The sequence below is a fragment of the Mytilus galloprovincialis genome, chromosome 4 (assembly GCF_965363235.1).
Source record: "Mytilus galloprovincialis chromosome 4, xbMytGall1.hap1.1, whole genome shotgun sequence".
Lineage (NCBI taxonomy): Eukaryota > Metazoa > Mollusca > Bivalvia > Mytilida > Mytilidae > Mytilus > Mytilus galloprovincialis.
In genome coordinates, this window is record NC_134841.1 from 36473185 (window position 1) to 36491386 (window position 18202).

Consider the following 18202-nt stretch of genomic DNA (forward strand, 5'->3'; position numbering starts at 1 on the left):
ACATATACACCTTCCAATCATTCCAATACACCAAATATAGTTGACCTATTGCTGAAAGTTATAATAAACTGACATTAACACAAAAACCTATCATTGACCAATAAACTAAAAAAATAAGGCCAAGGTCAATTGAAACTTGCAAGTCAGATATGTGCACCTTAAAATTATTCCATACACCAAATATACTTGACCTATTGCTTATACATGTAGTATCTGAGAAATAGACCAAACCATCAAAACTAAACTTTAAACAATGAATTAAAGGTAACGGGCAGATGAAACCTGCCAGTCGGAACATGAAAAAACTTCTTATAATCATTCCATACACCTCCTGCTTATACATTTGTAATAATATCCGAGATATGGAATTGAACATGTAACTTAAACCTTGACCACTGATCTATGAAATGAGGTCAAGGTTAGGCAATACCCTACCTATCAGCATGGCAGTGTATAACAGTCACTTAACCATAAAAATGAGGTCAAGGACAATAAACATGACAGACAGAACTTTCAAACATATGGTATCTGCATACAAGGTTTAAAGTATCCAAATCCTCTAGCTTCTGAAATCTAAAGCTGAATACAAATAGTTTATGCCATCACTGCTGTGGCTGTATTGTAATCCCATGCATCACTGCAATGAAAGCAACATGACATAAAACTATTATGTCCTCAGTTGGACAAAGACAATTTCAATTGATCCTGGGAAGAATAAATGAAAAAACAAAAATCATTCTATTTTTAATATATGACCTTTTCAGTGGAAAAGAACATCAATATAGAACACTTCTGACATAATCATATCAGAGGTTTTTTATGTTGTTTAGAACAGTGATTTAAAAACAAAATTAACAAAACTAATACACTAACCAAAAATAATGAGACAAGTACAATAAAGTTATATTCAGTGTGAACATCATCTGTTAAAATATCCTCTTGGAAATAAAGCAATATTGTTTAAGGTAAACACATTTTGACAATACAGTACATTCCGGTTATTTGCATAGCCTATTTGTCAGACGAAATTATGCAATAAAGCGGAGTATGCTTATATCCGAAATGCCAAATTACAGAGTCAAATAACATCGGTAGTGCAGATCAGTACTAAAAGGAAATCCCTGAAGAAAGGTGAACGTCCATAATCCACTTACAACATATGGAATGCTTATTTATTCTAATAAAAGTTATTTGTCTAGTGTCATACATTTAATTTCATTGTGCATACTTTCAATAAAGTTTATAAACACATCTTGTTTTTAGTTTATTTATGTACCGACTTTTCCTTTACCTGTGATACGAAAATAAAAGTGTTCTAAAAATAGATTTGTTTCTATGACCCGGATGTACACATAACATTGTTACGCTTTGATTAAAACAAACTGTTTAACAATGGTACATAGTTTATAATCATTTTAAAAAATAAATGTGTAATGAACTGCCTTTGATATGCAGTATTTACCGATTACACAGTGATGTAACACTGTCACTTTAACCTCGTTAGTTTGTATATGCAAAGCAGTTAACAGGTAATGGGGCCCTGTACGGGTTATTTGCTGGACACGAGTGTTGAAAGTTAGAAAATATAATAATTGGAAGTAAATGTTCTTTTAAAAAAATATAAAACATGAAAGATTGATTTATTAAATTCTTCAACCATATATAAATGTCCTGTAATATTTAACATAAATGTAGATCACCCCTAGCCGAATTACGAGATTAACACATTGGATTATGATCGATAATTAGCAGGCATTAATGTTTTAAAAATTCACCAAAAATGTAATTTATGAACAATGTTTGAAACCCAATCAATAATTAACACATTTGGAAATAGAAGATCATAGAATGGTTGTGTTTTTACAACAATCAGCTGATTGACATTTTTATGACCTCAAGGCTTAAAATAGAATATGGGAAACTTTCCCTGTGTACACATCGAGGACTTTTTTATAATCATATAAACACAAAAGAAACTGTTTTAAAACTTTATTTAAAAAACACAGAAGTAAATGTGTAATAATAACGAAAATAATGATGCATTCAAGAAAAATACACTTACCAAATTGCCGTTTCCAATCAAAAATCTCGTCAGTTTCAACTAAGCATATCTAGCTGGCGATTATTTTCTATGCAATTAACCGAAATGCCACTTGTAAGGCTATGCATATAACCGGACAATTTAACATTAGATGAATGGGAAATGGTTTTGTGCAGGAGAAAAGTATGCAATTAACCGAATTATGCTATTAAGCGGTATGCAATTAAGTGGAATCGACTGTAGTATAGTCAGTGACTACATTTAATAACACTTTAATCATAACACAAAATATGTAATTGCATTACAGGATAACCAAATATCTTAATATAAACTTCTTATTCGAACTTTTCTGTCATCTTTCTATGTACTGCCAACTTTCACCTCTCATACATCTTATTTATATGTAAACAACACATAAACACATCATACTGAACTGTCACACACTATATTAATATTTACCATTCAACCACACATTCTGTTAAAAATTCATAAAATTCTGGTTGGAAAGTAAATCATAGAATGCAACATATGTGCAACTGTGTTTCCGGATTTTTGCAACTTATCTAAATAAAATCTTCAATTTAGTTGAATTTCAACATTTGTTATCTTTACTTAACGTAATTATTAAATGCATCTGATAATGTTTGATACAATTATTCATAACAGTTATTCTTAATTTACTACAACAAGCAAAGGTTTCACTACATCAATCTGTGGTCATTCATAACAGATATACTCAACAATTAAAATAAACACTAATTCAACTTAAATCATTTATGGCAGTGTATAACAATTTCAACTTAAAAATGTTGTGGCATTTTCATAATTTTCATTTTATACATTTAATTCTTAAAAAAATTGTTCCAAAGCTGTGATTTCTAGATTAGGAAGACTGCTTTAGTAAAAGCATTATTTCTTCAAAAGATTTTTGTTTACACTAATAACAATAGAGTTACAAAATAAAACCTTTATATTCTTTATATCTAATGAAACTGTTGATGAAAAAATGAAAAACATACCTGTTTCATGCATTTTTTTAAGAACAAAATGTTTGTATGAAAAATTAAAATTCCTTTTCAAGCATAATCATTAATAATTAATGAATGTGTAAAGAGAAAAAAAAATATAACAAATTTACAAAATGAGTTATTTGATTTATTCTCATTTTTAATCTAAAATAATAAATAATTCTTACTATAAAATGGTTTAATATATATTCATGAAAATGAATTCCTATACAAAACATGATGTGGTGATAATGAATCATTTATTATTCCTAACTGAGTCATACCCATTTAAGAGATATTATTTTTTATAAATATATAAAGACTGAATTTCCATGTCAAATTCTTTATAAATTGTATTTTGTACCCAGTGATAATCTGTTGTTTATAGTCACGAATGACAATACTCCAAAAAACACTTTGCCAGTTATTTTTATATATCTAATAAATGGGACCATATATTTGTATATATGTGTATAAAACCCATCATTTGTATTTGTTGTTTGTATGAAAGGGTCATCAATTACATTAAAACAAAATCATGAAATTGTTTTGCTTAATTAAAAGCATTGACATTTAATGCCCACTGAAATATATGAGATATTAAGAAGATTTTAAGTACATATTTCCAGAGAAAGAACTGAAATAATTAGCTTTGAGTACTGGTAAAAATCCTTTAAAAAAAATCCCATATGACCAATTTGTAGTCTGAATAATTCCTGTTATACTTTGTAATTTTCTACAAGTCATTCAGAAAACTAAAAAGGCAAACATTTAACAAAATGTGACTCAACAACAGCCTGTTGAAGCAAAAAAGGATAAAAGTAACAATACTTTAACAGAACTGACCGGGGTGTCTGTAATAATGTTCATTGATGAAAACAAAATATCTACAATGATCTATGGTTGTAATACAGTACTGACCATAACCTGTTTCTTACAATGAAACAAAATTAATCAAAGTGAACTCATGAACTTTGTTTTACATGCATACTACTCCCAGGACATCCCTTTATCAATGCCATTTTCAGTTCACTTATTAGCATGTGTATTATGATTCAAACCATAGAGGTAATGAATTCCCCAAAACAATTCCAAGTCCAGGTTGTTGATCAACCATCCTTATATGGCTTCCTTCTTCTGTCAATCAAGAAATAGAGCTACTAATACCATAGTCCAGCATAATTGCCCCAGAGCCCAGCTGGAAGTGGTCCTCCAGCTGTAAACAGTCTAGTTCCAGTATGGTCATATTGATGTGTATAAATAGCATTTGGATAAAGGTGTTCCATAAAAAATTCTCGATAGTTTTCATCATGAAGCTGAAAAACAAAATATTCATCAATTGTACATAACTTTCAGATACAAATTACAAATAGTAATGCTTACTTTTTATTATTTTTTACATATCTTATATTTACTAATAATTAAAATTTTTAAAGTATTGACAATTGATAGTTGTGGCCTAGTGCCACTTCAAACATTACACTAACTATCATAGTTGTCTAACTTTGTTGATGGAGGAAACTTAAGTGCCAACGAAAGAACTGTCACGGGTTTATGTGACTGTACCAAGTCCAGTGACATGTTATTTTAATGTGTCTACTTAAATTATATCTTTTTTAGACTAAAGGTGAGCTTCACATGTTGAATAGACTTTTCCATTGATGATTGTATGTAAACGCCTAGATAAATGCCAGATATCTTATGGTTTTTGTGTTGTTGCCTTGATATCTCATTTATATGCTATAACTTGTACACTTCCTACAAAACACGTGCACATAAACGTTGCCTTGATATCTCATTTATATGCTATATTAAACTTGTACACCTCCTACACAACTCCTGCTTTAAAAAGACTTATCAGGGGGTGAGGGGTATATGAGCTTAATTGAGTACTCTAGAAATTACAATTTTTTTTTTAGTAAAGAATAATTCTGCATACATTTCTGTAGAAAATTTATAATTCATTGAACAATTAGAATTGTGGTTTCCATGTACTTATAATATCCACAAAAATTGGTGTCAAACGAATAATAATGCATCCACCATTTTTTTAGTTACCCGGTATCTTAACTTTCAGATATTCTTTCTATGGTGCTCTTCTTTAATTTAATATACAAATGTACCTACCAACCAGCCTTTGGCAACCTTAAGTGAACACACATCCCCACATTCAGTTTCTATGTATTTTCCACCTTTGACATCAAAGAACAACACATGTCCCACACCGGTACCAATTGTTAGTATGTCATTTTTAAAACTCAGTGACCGCACACCTGTCAACAAATACATGTATAAATAAAATACATAACCAGCATACAGATGACAATGTAAATGAATCAAAGAGCAGAATGCTCTGAGGGATACGATTGCCATAGTTTTCATTGACACATGTATAGCAGTTCTGACAAATTTTCATTAAACAAATGCATGAGATTTGGCCAAAATTGAAAAGATCAAAGAGGAAAAAAATAGATCCAAGAATACTGCCGCAAAATAATATGAACATGCGGGAGTCTCAAGCATTTTTGGCCAGTAACCCTGGTACAGCTGGATAGTATTAATCTCTAAACTAATTCAACTGCACATGCAAAATGTAACAATCTGAATAGTCACTCAACTTAAAGAATAGCCAATCCCGTTACAAGTGTATGAGCCATGTACTTATTGTGTTTTATCGAATTATAGTTATCCTGTACCATTGCAAACTCGTACCACTAAAAAAAACTTGTACCAATGCAAACTCGTACCATTGCTAACTCGTACCAACTTATTTAAATGCATTCAAATGGTGTTAAATGATGAATATACATAATATACGTTACTTTCACCCAATACCTCTTAAGTCTGTAAAATGTATATAATTTGAAAGTACAATGACCAATTTGTAGCTAATGTTCCTTGTATATTGGATAGAAAATACTGTGGCAGATGTAGATAATTAAAGTATTAACAGTTTCACCCGAAGAAAATTTTTCATGAATAATTAAATCTTAGCAGTTAGTCAAAATGATTGCCAAAATTATTTTTACTGTCTATAAATAACAATGAAATGTAACTGATTCCTGTTAAGGGGGTCCGCATTTTCCCCGCAAAAAAGCACACGGCTTTCAACAATTGTAAACATAGCATTCAATTTGTGATCATGGATTACAGCTTTAATTAACTTAAATTGGATATATATATATTCAACATGTTCAATTTTAATAAAGTACAGTTAAAGCAATGTTTTGACTTTCCTCTGGATTAAGTTCTACAGTGGCGGATCCAGAACTTTTCCTAAGGGGGAGCCCGCTGACTGACCTAAGAGGGTGCTCGCTCCAGTCATGCTTCAATGATTCCCTTTATAATCAACAAATTTTTTTCCACGAAAAAGGGGGGGGCCTGGATCCGCCTATGTTCTAGTTTGAAAGATCAGTTAAAACATTAATGCTTTAACACATTCTTTATTTTTGTCTAAGTTTTCATTTAACTCCTGTGTAAAATTCAAGTAATTCAACTTTATTTCTATTAAGTTTACAAACAGAAACCCATAAAACATATTTTTTAATATATTTTTCTGAATGGTACGACTTCCCAGTAGTACAAGTTAACTTTTTTGGTTCCAATGCCGCGGTACGAGTTAACTTGCTTCCGTATCTTATCACCGTAATTCTAGGAGGAACCCTAAACTGGACCCCTGTTGTGTTCATTTATCGTTACACTGACCTTCGGTGGGAAGCTATATATAGAACGGCGGACCAGTTTAGGAGGAACCCCATTTCTTACTCTTTAGTTATTGAAGTTCCTTTGGGTCGGATGGCATGACTCCTCTCCGTACACACTCCTCTGTTTACATTGAGATCGTTCTTAATATAATACGACGTTTATCGGCATTAACGAGTTAATTCTTCTTGACCAATACTTCGAAAAGGGAGACAACTCGAAACGATAATATGGAAGATTCCATTTCTGCTGAAGGGGTGTTATAGGAAATTTTTACGATGAAACATTTATTTTAATTTAAATTATGCATATGATTTAAAATTGTGCAACAACAATAGCCCTCCATATGCAGACAGACATAGAAAGAATCCCATGAGTTTCAAATTAATCAATGAAGCGGGGAATCACTCAATCTGATACCCCTTGAAATCAGGAAAACTACACGCATGTGGGGGTCTCACTAATTAGCGACAAAAATCGTCAAGAAGCGACAAGAAGAAAAAAAATTAGTGACAAAAAGCAACAAGAAGCTATTTAGCGACAAGAATACATTTTGTTATCACATACATCAAAATATTTTTTTAGGATTATATTGAAAGATGAAGAAATAAAAAAAATTCGAGGAAGAGATTGTGTACTTTTTATATGAAGAAATTAAACATGTGTAAGAGCAAAGGAAATGTAAACGCTATAATAAAAATGAAAATAAAAACAAAGATTTGTCACCTTCCTTTTGAAGGATTTAATAAAAAACCAGGTGCTCCGCAGGGCGCAGCTTTATACGACCGCAGAGGTCGAACCCTGAACAGTTGGGGCAAGTATGGACAAAACATTCAAGCGTGATACAGCTCTGAATTTGGATTGTGATCAAATTTTTGACATTACATGGTTTTTTTTTTTACACAAAACAAATGTCAAGATTTTACAAATCAATTAAAGATTTCTTCTTCAAACTTTTTAAATCTAAAATTAAATAGTTGACACAGCATAGGTTTCTGACACAGAATGAATGTGGTCTAATGAACTTAAAAGTTTTTTTTTTGCCTTTGAGCAATTCACTATGCTGTTGAATATTAATCCTCTCAAAAAAATGTTTGAAGAAATTTTCTTTTTATTTATGAAATCTGAAATGAGAAAAATTTACCCCCCCCTTTTTTTTTCACATCCCCGCTTCCCTTTTTCCAAAACTGATATTAATTCAAATTTCTAATGGAGTTTGCAACAATAACTACTCTTTTAAATACATCATAAAATATTAAAATGTAAAATAAAGTGTTTGTTATCACTGAATGGTAAAGATTGATTGGTAGTAAAAGTGAATATACATTGTTTATTGTATAAAACAATAAAAAAAACTTCATCAGCAACATTTTATATTGGCAAATTTCCAATGAAGTTATTTACATAAAGTTATTGGCAAATAAAAATAGAAAATGACATCATAGTCATGTCTGGCAAATGTCCAACATACATTATCTAAAAACATTTTAGATAAGATAAGGAAAAAAAGCTTCATCAGCAACATTTTATATTGGCAAATTTCCAATGAAGTTATTTACATAAAGTTATTGGCAAATAAAAATAGAAAATGACATCATAGTCATGTCTGGCAAATTTCCAACATATATTATCAACTACTATTCTATACAAAGAAAGATAACTCCAATTGAAAATTAATTGCTATTGCACAATATTGTGCAATTAGATATTTCTTGCTATTGTGCAATACTGTGCAATTGAAAATTTCTTGCTATTGCACAATACTTGATATGGAATCCTGATTTGGACCAACTTGAAAACTGGGCCCATAATCAAAAATCAAAGTACATATTTAGATAAAGCATATCAAATAAGCCCAAGAATTTAATTTTTGTTAAAATCAAACTTAGTTTAATTTTGGACCCTTTGGACCTTAATGTAGACCAATTTGAAAACTGGACCAAAAATTAAGAATCTACATACACAGTTAGATTTGGCATATCAAAGAACCCCAATTATTCAATTTTTGATGAAAACAAACAAAGTTTAATTTTGGACCCCAATTTGGACTAACTTGAAAACTAGGCCAATAATTAAAAATCTAAGTACATTTTTATATTCAGCATATCAAAGAACCCCAAGGATTTAATTTTTGTTAAAATCAAACTAAGTTTAATTTTGGACCCTTTGGACCTTAATGTAGACCAATTTGAAAACGGGACCAAAAATTAAGAATCTACATACATAGTTAGATTCGGCATATCAAAGAACCCCAATTATTCAATTTTTGATGAAATCACACAAAGTTCAATTTTGGACCCTTTGGGCCCCTTATTCTGTTGGGACCAAAACTCCCAAAATCAATACCAACCTTCCTTATATGGTCATAAACCTTGTGTTTAAATTTCATAGATTTCTATTTACTTAAACTAAAGTTATTGTGCGAAAACCAAGAATAATGCTTATTTGGGCCCTTTTTTGGCCCCTAATTCCTAAACTGTTGAAACCAAAACTCCCAAAATCAATCCCAACCGTTCTTTTGTGGTCATAAACCTTGTGTCAAAATTTCATAGATTTCTATTAACTTAAACTAAAGTTATAGTGCGAAAACCAAGAAAATGCTTATTTGGGCCCTTTTTGGCCCTTAATTCCTAAAATGTTGGGACCAAAACTCCCAAAATCAATACCAACCTTCCTTTTGTGGTCATAAACCTTGTGTTAAAATTTCATAGATTTCCATTCACTTTTACTAAAGTTAGAGTGCGAAAACTAAAAGTATTCGGACGACGGACGACGACGACGACGCCGACGCCAACGTGATAGCAATATACGACGAAAATTTTTTCAAATTTTGCAGTCGTATGAAAAACATGAAATATTATTTCCTTCCTAACTGTACAATTAATTTTTCCTGATAGGACCAACATTAGCTGTGGCTTCACTCTAAGGTAATACACAATTCAGAGCATCAAATGAGATTAACTAGGTGCATGTCCTTTGTTTAATTGCTACAATAACATCCATTAACACCTTCATCTATTACATGCACCAGAATATACAATTATTGTACCGAATAGTGAACACCTGACTGTTGAAAACTCAAAATTGTCATCAGTTTCCTTTAATCTTCAATCTATATTCATAAACATGATAAATATCGTTAAATGAGACAATACACTAAATAAAATGATGAAAAATATTCACGTTTTAGTTATGTTTTCCTCTTGTTTGATTTCAGTTCTTAATTTGTATTTCACAATTTGTGTATGTATTTTCTGGACAATTATGCACAAATAATGCATTTTGCAAGTTAATTATATATTGTACAAAAATAGTTTTAAAAACAAATAAAAATCAAAATATATTATTGTTCTAAAACACAAGTAAAAGTAATACTATAAAACGACAGGGTAAAGGTAATACTTCCTGTGATACCTTATATAAAATATCATGTAGCAACTGAATTAGATTTACAAGTTTAATTTTTTTCCCTATCAAAATTAATTTTCCTGTCGTTGAAATTGTTTTCTTTTGCATATCTTTTTAATATTTATTTCGAATAAGTATAAATATAAATAAAAAAATGTTTTCTTGTCGCTAAATAGTTTCTTGTTGCTAATATTATTCTTCTTGTCGCTTCTTGACGCTTTTTGTCTCTACAATTCTTTTTGTCTCTAATTAGTGAGACCACGCATGGGCATTAATACATAAACAAACCGCGACTTGCGATTTGGAACAAGAACGTTTATTAAATGATATGATGAATGGTTCTCCATTTCTTTATGAGAGTACAGTATCAAATATCAGTTTCATAACGGTAAAATATAGAAATACTCCACTTCAGTTCTTGTGACAGAAATAGAATTATCGATCGGCTTTCAGAGAACTCTCGCAAGTTATCAAAATTTGGGAATTTCCTCTGACGTGTTTCTAAATTTATAAAAACACTAAATATAAATACTGTTTAATTCTGATTTTCCGTATTGTTAAAAACACGCATATAAGTCAAGGAAAATATCACACATGAAGATTATGAGTAAAACATTACAGGAAAGTTGTTTATGTTCAATTGTTTTGCTTGTTTTTACCTTTTAAAGCAAGACAATCATAAGAATCTGAGATGTTGCTGAATGTTTAGAATAAAACGAATGACGTGAGGGAGTGTATCATAGGGTCAATGGTAAAAGTCTACAGATTGCTTGACAGCAATCGTATCCCAAAAACACATTAGTATTTGTCAAGCTATATTTATTTGTTTTGGTGAAAAGTAAGTTATTTTATATCTAAAATTAAGTCAAGTTTATAGCCTATTAACTACTTTCATTTAATTATTTCATAGTAATTGTCTAGAGACAAATTTATGTAAATGGGCTTACTCATCTTCTTTTTTATATTTATTCCACAATTAGTTTGTTTTTATTTTTGTTATTCTTAAAGACTATATATAACTATCTGTAAGAATGCATTGCTGATATCCTCATCTAAATTGCTGTTACATGTATTAAAAAGGCGGAATAAAATATACAAAATTTCAAAGGCATTCTATCTTATAATGAATTTAAACAGGTTTCTTGTTTAGAATAAAATACTAAAAATCTGGTTAACTTTTAAAACAAGCAAATACACAGTACTTACCACCACCTCTGTATTTAGATATCACAGTTGTTAAAGTGTTAGGTGACCGTGGGTCTACCAAATTGATATGAGATTGAGATCCCACTGCATACATCGTCTTATCTATAGAAACAGCCATACACACATTCTCTCTAGAATGGAATAATTTTCTACTACTGACCTATGAATAAAAAAATTACATTTTCTTCAATTTATTCTTCAAAACACACTTAGACATTTATTGAAGGTTAAGAGAATTACCAGTGTATGAATGCTATACATGAAGTTTTTTTGTTTCAGTTTCTTAATATTTGAAGAAATCAAACAGTTAAAAGATTTATCTTCTGTAAAAGATTTATCTTCTGTAAAATTAAAGAGCTACAAGGGCACTGTAGCGAATCTGAATCTAATTCAATATTTTCTTTGATTGTCTCTATAGTAAGTTAAAAATAAATACTTACAGGCGAAAATGATTCTACATCCCATATATGGAAATATGCATTTAACGACAATACGCCTAATTCCTGCAAAAAGAAATATATAGAAACCAATTATTTGGTGAAATGTTTAAATTCACAACTTATATCATGAAGTCATTGTTACAACCAATTCATCCATAATCTGAGAGAATCATGATAATTTGCACTTCTCTAAACTCTCAAATTATAGCATATTTTCCTAAAACAGCAACAAAATACCTTCAAACAATCATTTTAATATCTTTGTTGAGATAAAAATCAGCTTTAAGGAATTCAATGAGAACATACTGTTATTTTAAATAAGCTAATATTTCAAGAAAAGTAGATGTTATACTTTATTTTGTTGAATCAATAAACTTGTTATTTTGACTTGTTTATTATCTAGAAATGATTTAAAATTATTGTAAGTGCTACAGATATACATGAACTATAATATTCAAGTAATACTACTATTAATTATAAGATTAAGAAGACGTAAACTCTATCTTACATCCCAGCTCCTTTGTTCTAACAGGGGTGATCTGAGCCGGATCACCCCTACCAGATCACCCCAGTTTGAGTTTCTTTGTTCTGTAACATTTTCGTGGGAATGTCAAATCCACTATAAAACTTATAATCAAATATACAATTATACGGAAAAGACTATCTGTCAAAATTCACGTAGAAAAAATCCAGTGTATCTACTGGGATTCGAACTCAAGACCTTTAGCATATCAAGCCATGACACAACCACTACATCAGGACGACTGGATACTAACTATCAGGGGCGAGTTGACATTGTTTGATATCTACTCATCGTGTTCGGGGGTCAAAAAGGGTATACATCATATAGTAATGTATAAATTATATTATAATGGTTGTGTGGCATTCAAAACTAGATTTTATGAATTGTAAATGTTTTTTTGTCTAATCTAAAACAACTGGGATGTAAAATAGTTATCCCACTCGGACTTCGTGTGTCAGTGTTAGATCACCCTCTGGCCTCCGGCCATCGGGGTGATCTTACACTGACACACTGCGTCATCGTGGGATAACTATTAATTATCACATTTTAACCTGGGAGATAATTTCTCACCTTTCTATTATAATCAAAACACAATGCCCTGACTTTCTGAGCTTTATCACATAGTTTAACCACTTCTGGTTTTTTAATATTATAGTCTGGAAACTTTAAACTTGTGCTTTCTGTAGGTTCATCTTTTTCTAAATTGTCTACTTTCCACAAAGCTAACTGACTGTCTCTTGAACCTGCAACAATAAAGGAAATGTTATAGGCCTTTGTTTCTTACCAACACCATACAAAAACTGTACTGGTACCCAATTAACACCATACAAAAACTGTACTGGTACCCAATTCTATTGTTTCTCTATAAACTTGTACTGTAGATTCATTTGTTTTTTGTGGGTATCAATTTTCGTAGATTAAGGAAAACTTACATGTTTGTAGATATTTAATTTCGTGGTATTGCCAAAGTCTGTATACAAGCCAATAGAAAATTTGTTGTTGATCGAATATTTAATTTCGTGGTTAACCTTTACTCTTGAAATCCACAAATATTGGTATCCAATGAATAATAATGAATCTACAGTATTTAGTTTATAAAGATTAAAGTATCTATCTATTTCATCATAAAAATATTTTTTGAAGAAACCCTCAATTTTTAGCAAAACAACTTTCACTTCAACAAAGATATAGCGTTCTGGAATATATTCCTCTGACAGACCACTTGTAACCAACAGAGTTAATTCATGCTAATTCATGCAAATGTTTACATACAACAGATTTAGTAGGTAAATTTTGTTATTGTGAAAGTACTTTTATTTGTACATGTAGGGTACAAATTTTGATTTGAAAACTGTTGATGTTGATTATACAAAAAAAAAACATGTTGTTTCATTGGCAATCATATCACATAATCTGTTGTATCATTGGCAATCATATCACATAATCTGTTGTATCATTGGCAATCATATCACATAATCTGTTGTATCATTGGCAATCATATCACATATATTGTTGTATCATTGGCAATCATATCACATATATTGTTGTATCATTGGCAATCATATCACTTCTTGTATCATGCTGTCTCATTTTGCAATCATATTACATATTCTGTTGTCTTATTGGCACTCCTAACACATCTCATATTGTTTCATTGCAATCATATTACATATGTTCTCTCATTGCAATCAAGTCACATCTCATGCTGTCTAATTGGCAATCAAGTCACATCTCATATTGCCTCATTGATAATCATATCACATTTCATGTTGTTTCATTACAGTCATAACACATCTGTTGTCTCCTTGCAATCATATCTCATCTAGTGTTGTTTCATTGCAATCATATCATATCTCATGTGGTCGTCAAATCATTTCCGCATTGAAAACTATAAAACCCATTGTGCTAAGATTTTTACCTGTCAAAGACATACTCGATTCTTACCTGTCAAGACATACTCGATTCTTACCTGTCAAGACATACTCGATTCTTACATGTCAAGACATACTCGATTCTTACCTGTCAAGACATACACGATTCTTACCTGTCAAGACATACTCGATTCTTACCTGTCAAGACATACACGATTCTTACCTGTCAAGACATACTCGATTCTCACCTGTCAAGACATACTCGATTCTCACCTGTCAAGACATACTCGATTCTCACCTGTCAAGACATACTCGATTCTCACCTGTCAAGACATACTCGATTCTCACCTGTCAAGACATACTCGATTCTTACCTGTCAAGACATACTCATCATCTACCCATTCTATGTCAAATATCCAGTCTGAATGTGAACACTGAAATAGAACATCAATACCTATTTGATAAGGCCAAATAAAAATATATGTGTGGTTCCAGTAACCCTACCGTTCCTACTTTTTCGGCTTAAAAATAGCCTACCCTACAGATTCTATTGATTATCATTTTTCATTAAGCACTGTTAAAGTCAGAATGTTGCTCCCATAGACTCAATGTAAAAAAAAACAACATAAAATAAAAAAAAATCCCTACCTACCTACCTACCCTAACTTTTTTTTCAGATGTAACTGGAACCACACATACTTTTTTATTTGGCCTAAAGTTAAAAATATGCATTGGATTCTCACTAATTCTTCTTTGACAAAAATATCAATATTATTTTCCTTATCAATGATACATAGTAATCATAGGGTGTCAGTATATTTTTTTGAATAAATATTGCATTCTATATTTGGTCAACTGTAAGAATTAAATTTTGAGAACAATTTTACTTACATCCATAAAAATCTTCAGCTACTTCAAAAATATCTTTTGAAATAAAAGCTTAAATGATTTTTATTTTCATAGATTTCCAACAAAATTTTTAAGTAATTTGCAGAATCTATCAAAAATCTCTAAAATTAACTCCTTGACTAAAAAAGTTCTTAAATTGGTTTCTTGTTTTGTGCTATATGTCTCAAAAATTGAATAATTGTTATGTTATTGTATAGTCATTTTAAATTTGTATATAAGCATTACAACATGTATATATTACATTGTTCTTATCATTCTAATACTGACCTCTCCAACCATAACAGGGTCGAAAGTGGGAAGCATATATACTGCCAGATCATTTGTATTTTCTCCACCTGTTGCCAGGAGGGATTCTGATGGGTTGAGAGCTATAGCGTGTATACCACAAGGACAATCAGCTGGCGGACTCTCATCACTACTTTTTAAAGATGGAATCTGAATATTTCTTCCTGTATAAACATCCATTACCATCAACTGGAAAAAAGGTGTATTTCATTCATTCAAATAGCATGTATGATTATAAATTTTTTTTCTATCCAACAACTATTTTTGTAAGTTTTAAACATACTGTACATGTTATGGCAAATTACATTGACAAATAGATTTTTTTAATGAAATTAATGTTGAAGATTGAGAAGATGTAAAGAACTATATTGCTTTCTACACATTCACAATTTGTTTTGATCTAGCCAAGGAATTGTATATTATCTATACAATTCCTTGATCCAGCGTAGTGAATGTCTTGACATGGCCTATAATTGTTGTATATCAGAAGAGAAATAATGGTAAACCATGTTTATGTCACATGTGAAATTATCGATTTTTTTCACAAAGAAATCAATGTAATTCATTGCAACCAATTTAATAAATAGAATTATTTTGGGAAATGACAGATTTTTCAATAAGGAAGTTCAGTAAGACATAAAATTGAGAATGGAAATGGGGAATGTGCCAAAGAGACAACAACCCGACCATAGAAAAAAACAACAGCAGAAGGTCACCAACAGGTCTTCAATGTAGCGAGAAATTCCCGCACCCAGAGGCGTCCTTCAACTGGCCCCTAAACAAATATATATTAGTTCAGTGATAATGAACGCCATACTAATTTCCAAATTGTACACAAAAAACTAAAATTAAAATAATACAAGACTAAGACAACCTAAATTAAGATCAATCAACTCTAATGTCTTAAGGCCTTGATGCTTTTAGACAACACTAAAAACAGAATGATATACATATTGTCCTAAACAGAAATACTACACAAGAAGAATACATACCTTGTTGCATTTTGTTCCAAAAACAACTTGCTTATCATCTAGCCATTTTGATGCAAATACTTTATTGTTATTTCCCAGATCATATTCTTTTTCTTTCATTAATCCTGGGGCCTGATGCGAAACATAGTCATTGACAATTTTTTGAGCATTTATACATGTTCCTGAATACTGTCTTTTAAATAGATGATGAAAAGTTTCCTTGCTTGGATGATAATTATACTGTTGTCCATCTGAACAGCAAGTACTACACTTTCTACGAGTCCCACCTGAATAAAAGATTAGAAATTTGCGTTAAAAGTTAATACATTTGTACTGCTATTAAATTCCTTCATGTATTGCCTTTTTACTAATTCAGTCGCTGGACCAATATCTAGAGGATAAGGCCTGAAAATAATCATCAAATTGATATGTACTATAAATATTAAAGCAATTCTATACTTAATATAATTGATCTATCACAAGTTGATCCTATCAAACAAACTTAAGCAGAACACCTACTAACTTTGCACTAATTTTCAAATTTGTCTTGAGACATTGCTGATACAATAATAAACTGTATATAAGTTTCATTAAAATCTGGCAAGAATTGTACAACAATTCAATTTTCCACAAAAATTGAAGAAAAATATGACACAAGCAATACATTACATTGTAGATTTTGGAATAATCAATATCTTAACACCAAAAAGAGCTCACACTACTTCAAAATCATACAGAGAAGTGATTTCTCTTTCTACGAAAGCAAGTACATGTATTGGGAACACCTGGGCTGCTAGGTATCACTTTTGATGGTTTGGCAAAGCAAAGTGACAGATAGACGATAAAGAGACTTAATCGCCCCAGTTGTCTAAAAGCATGATAAGGTTTGCTCTTCAAAGATATCCGCCATATTTAAGTTAAATTAGACCAATACTATTTGAAACAGTAATGATAAGGTATACTAGTAAAAATGTAGTCATGTATATATACATTTTGTGTTTGAATACAGTTTTATTTGTTTTTTATTCAGTAAAATACACAACGGAGATGATTATAATTTATTTCATACTATGTCAATTTGGAAAAAAATGATCTTTCCTTATGTTTAATTCAAAGTAACAGAAAACTGCTAGTACTATTTGTATAATATTTTTTTGTCAGCTGCTTGTTTAACTTGAGACTTCAAAGTACAGCTGTATGTTTTCTTAACAACTTGATTCATTTACTTTTCATCCTGGACATGTTTTCAATGCTGGCTTTCTGCTACATATCAGTAGTTTCCAATCTTATAAATGTCAAATTGAGAGCTTAAATGTTATTTTTTTGTATCTGTTTGGTTTATTTCTACATTCTCAACGGAAATGCGACTGACGGAAGTCAAATCAAAAGCGCCCTCTAGTGTTAATACCAGTGCCCTGAAAATTAACCTTTCACATTTGAGCAGTGCTAGTTTGACGGTTTATTAAGAAAATATTAAATAATTAAATATGTAAATGAGAAGGCTGATATCATCTCAGCTGAAAAAGAACTAAGCCCATCGCACGAAGAAGTAAAATAATCTCATTGAAAAGAAGCCAACTCGCCCCATGGTAAAATCGTCCCACACCAACTCTTCACGAATTTCTTCATACTCGCCCCACTCATAAAAAGTGTTAAATGTAGTCCTGCCAACTCACACAATTTGTACAAAGTGTAAAATTCTGATGTATAAATGTTGGCCAACTCGCCCCAGTTATGAAAAATGGTAAAATCCTGACAAATTTGGTCCTGTTAACTAGTCATGGCAGGGCCGTATTACATTGCCTCATGTTAGAAATTTCAAAAAAAAAAAAAAATGAA

General features: G+C 30.9%; 1 protein-coding gene across 1 annotated transcript; it reads right to left on the reverse strand.

Annotated features, from left to right (window-relative positions):
- Nucleotides 1-732: 732 nt before the first annotated feature.
- On the reverse strand, nucleotides 733-17748 carry LOC143072026 (DDB1- and CUL4-associated factor 12-like). Its single transcript, XM_076246790.1, has 9 exons — nucleotides 17590-17748; nucleotides 16385-16650; nucleotides 15375-15581; nucleotides 14572-14632; nucleotides 12898-13070; nucleotides 11805-11867; nucleotides 11365-11524; nucleotides 5176-5321; nucleotides 733-4364 (listed from the first exon to the last, which is right to left on the reverse strand). Exons 1-9 carry the CDS (start codon nucleotides 17603-17605, stop codon nucleotides 4209-4211), a joined length of 1248 nt encoding a protein of 415 aa, XP_076102905.1. The 5' UTR covers nucleotides 17606-17748; the 3' UTR covers nucleotides 733-4208.
- Nucleotides 17749-18202: the final 454 nt, after the last annotated feature.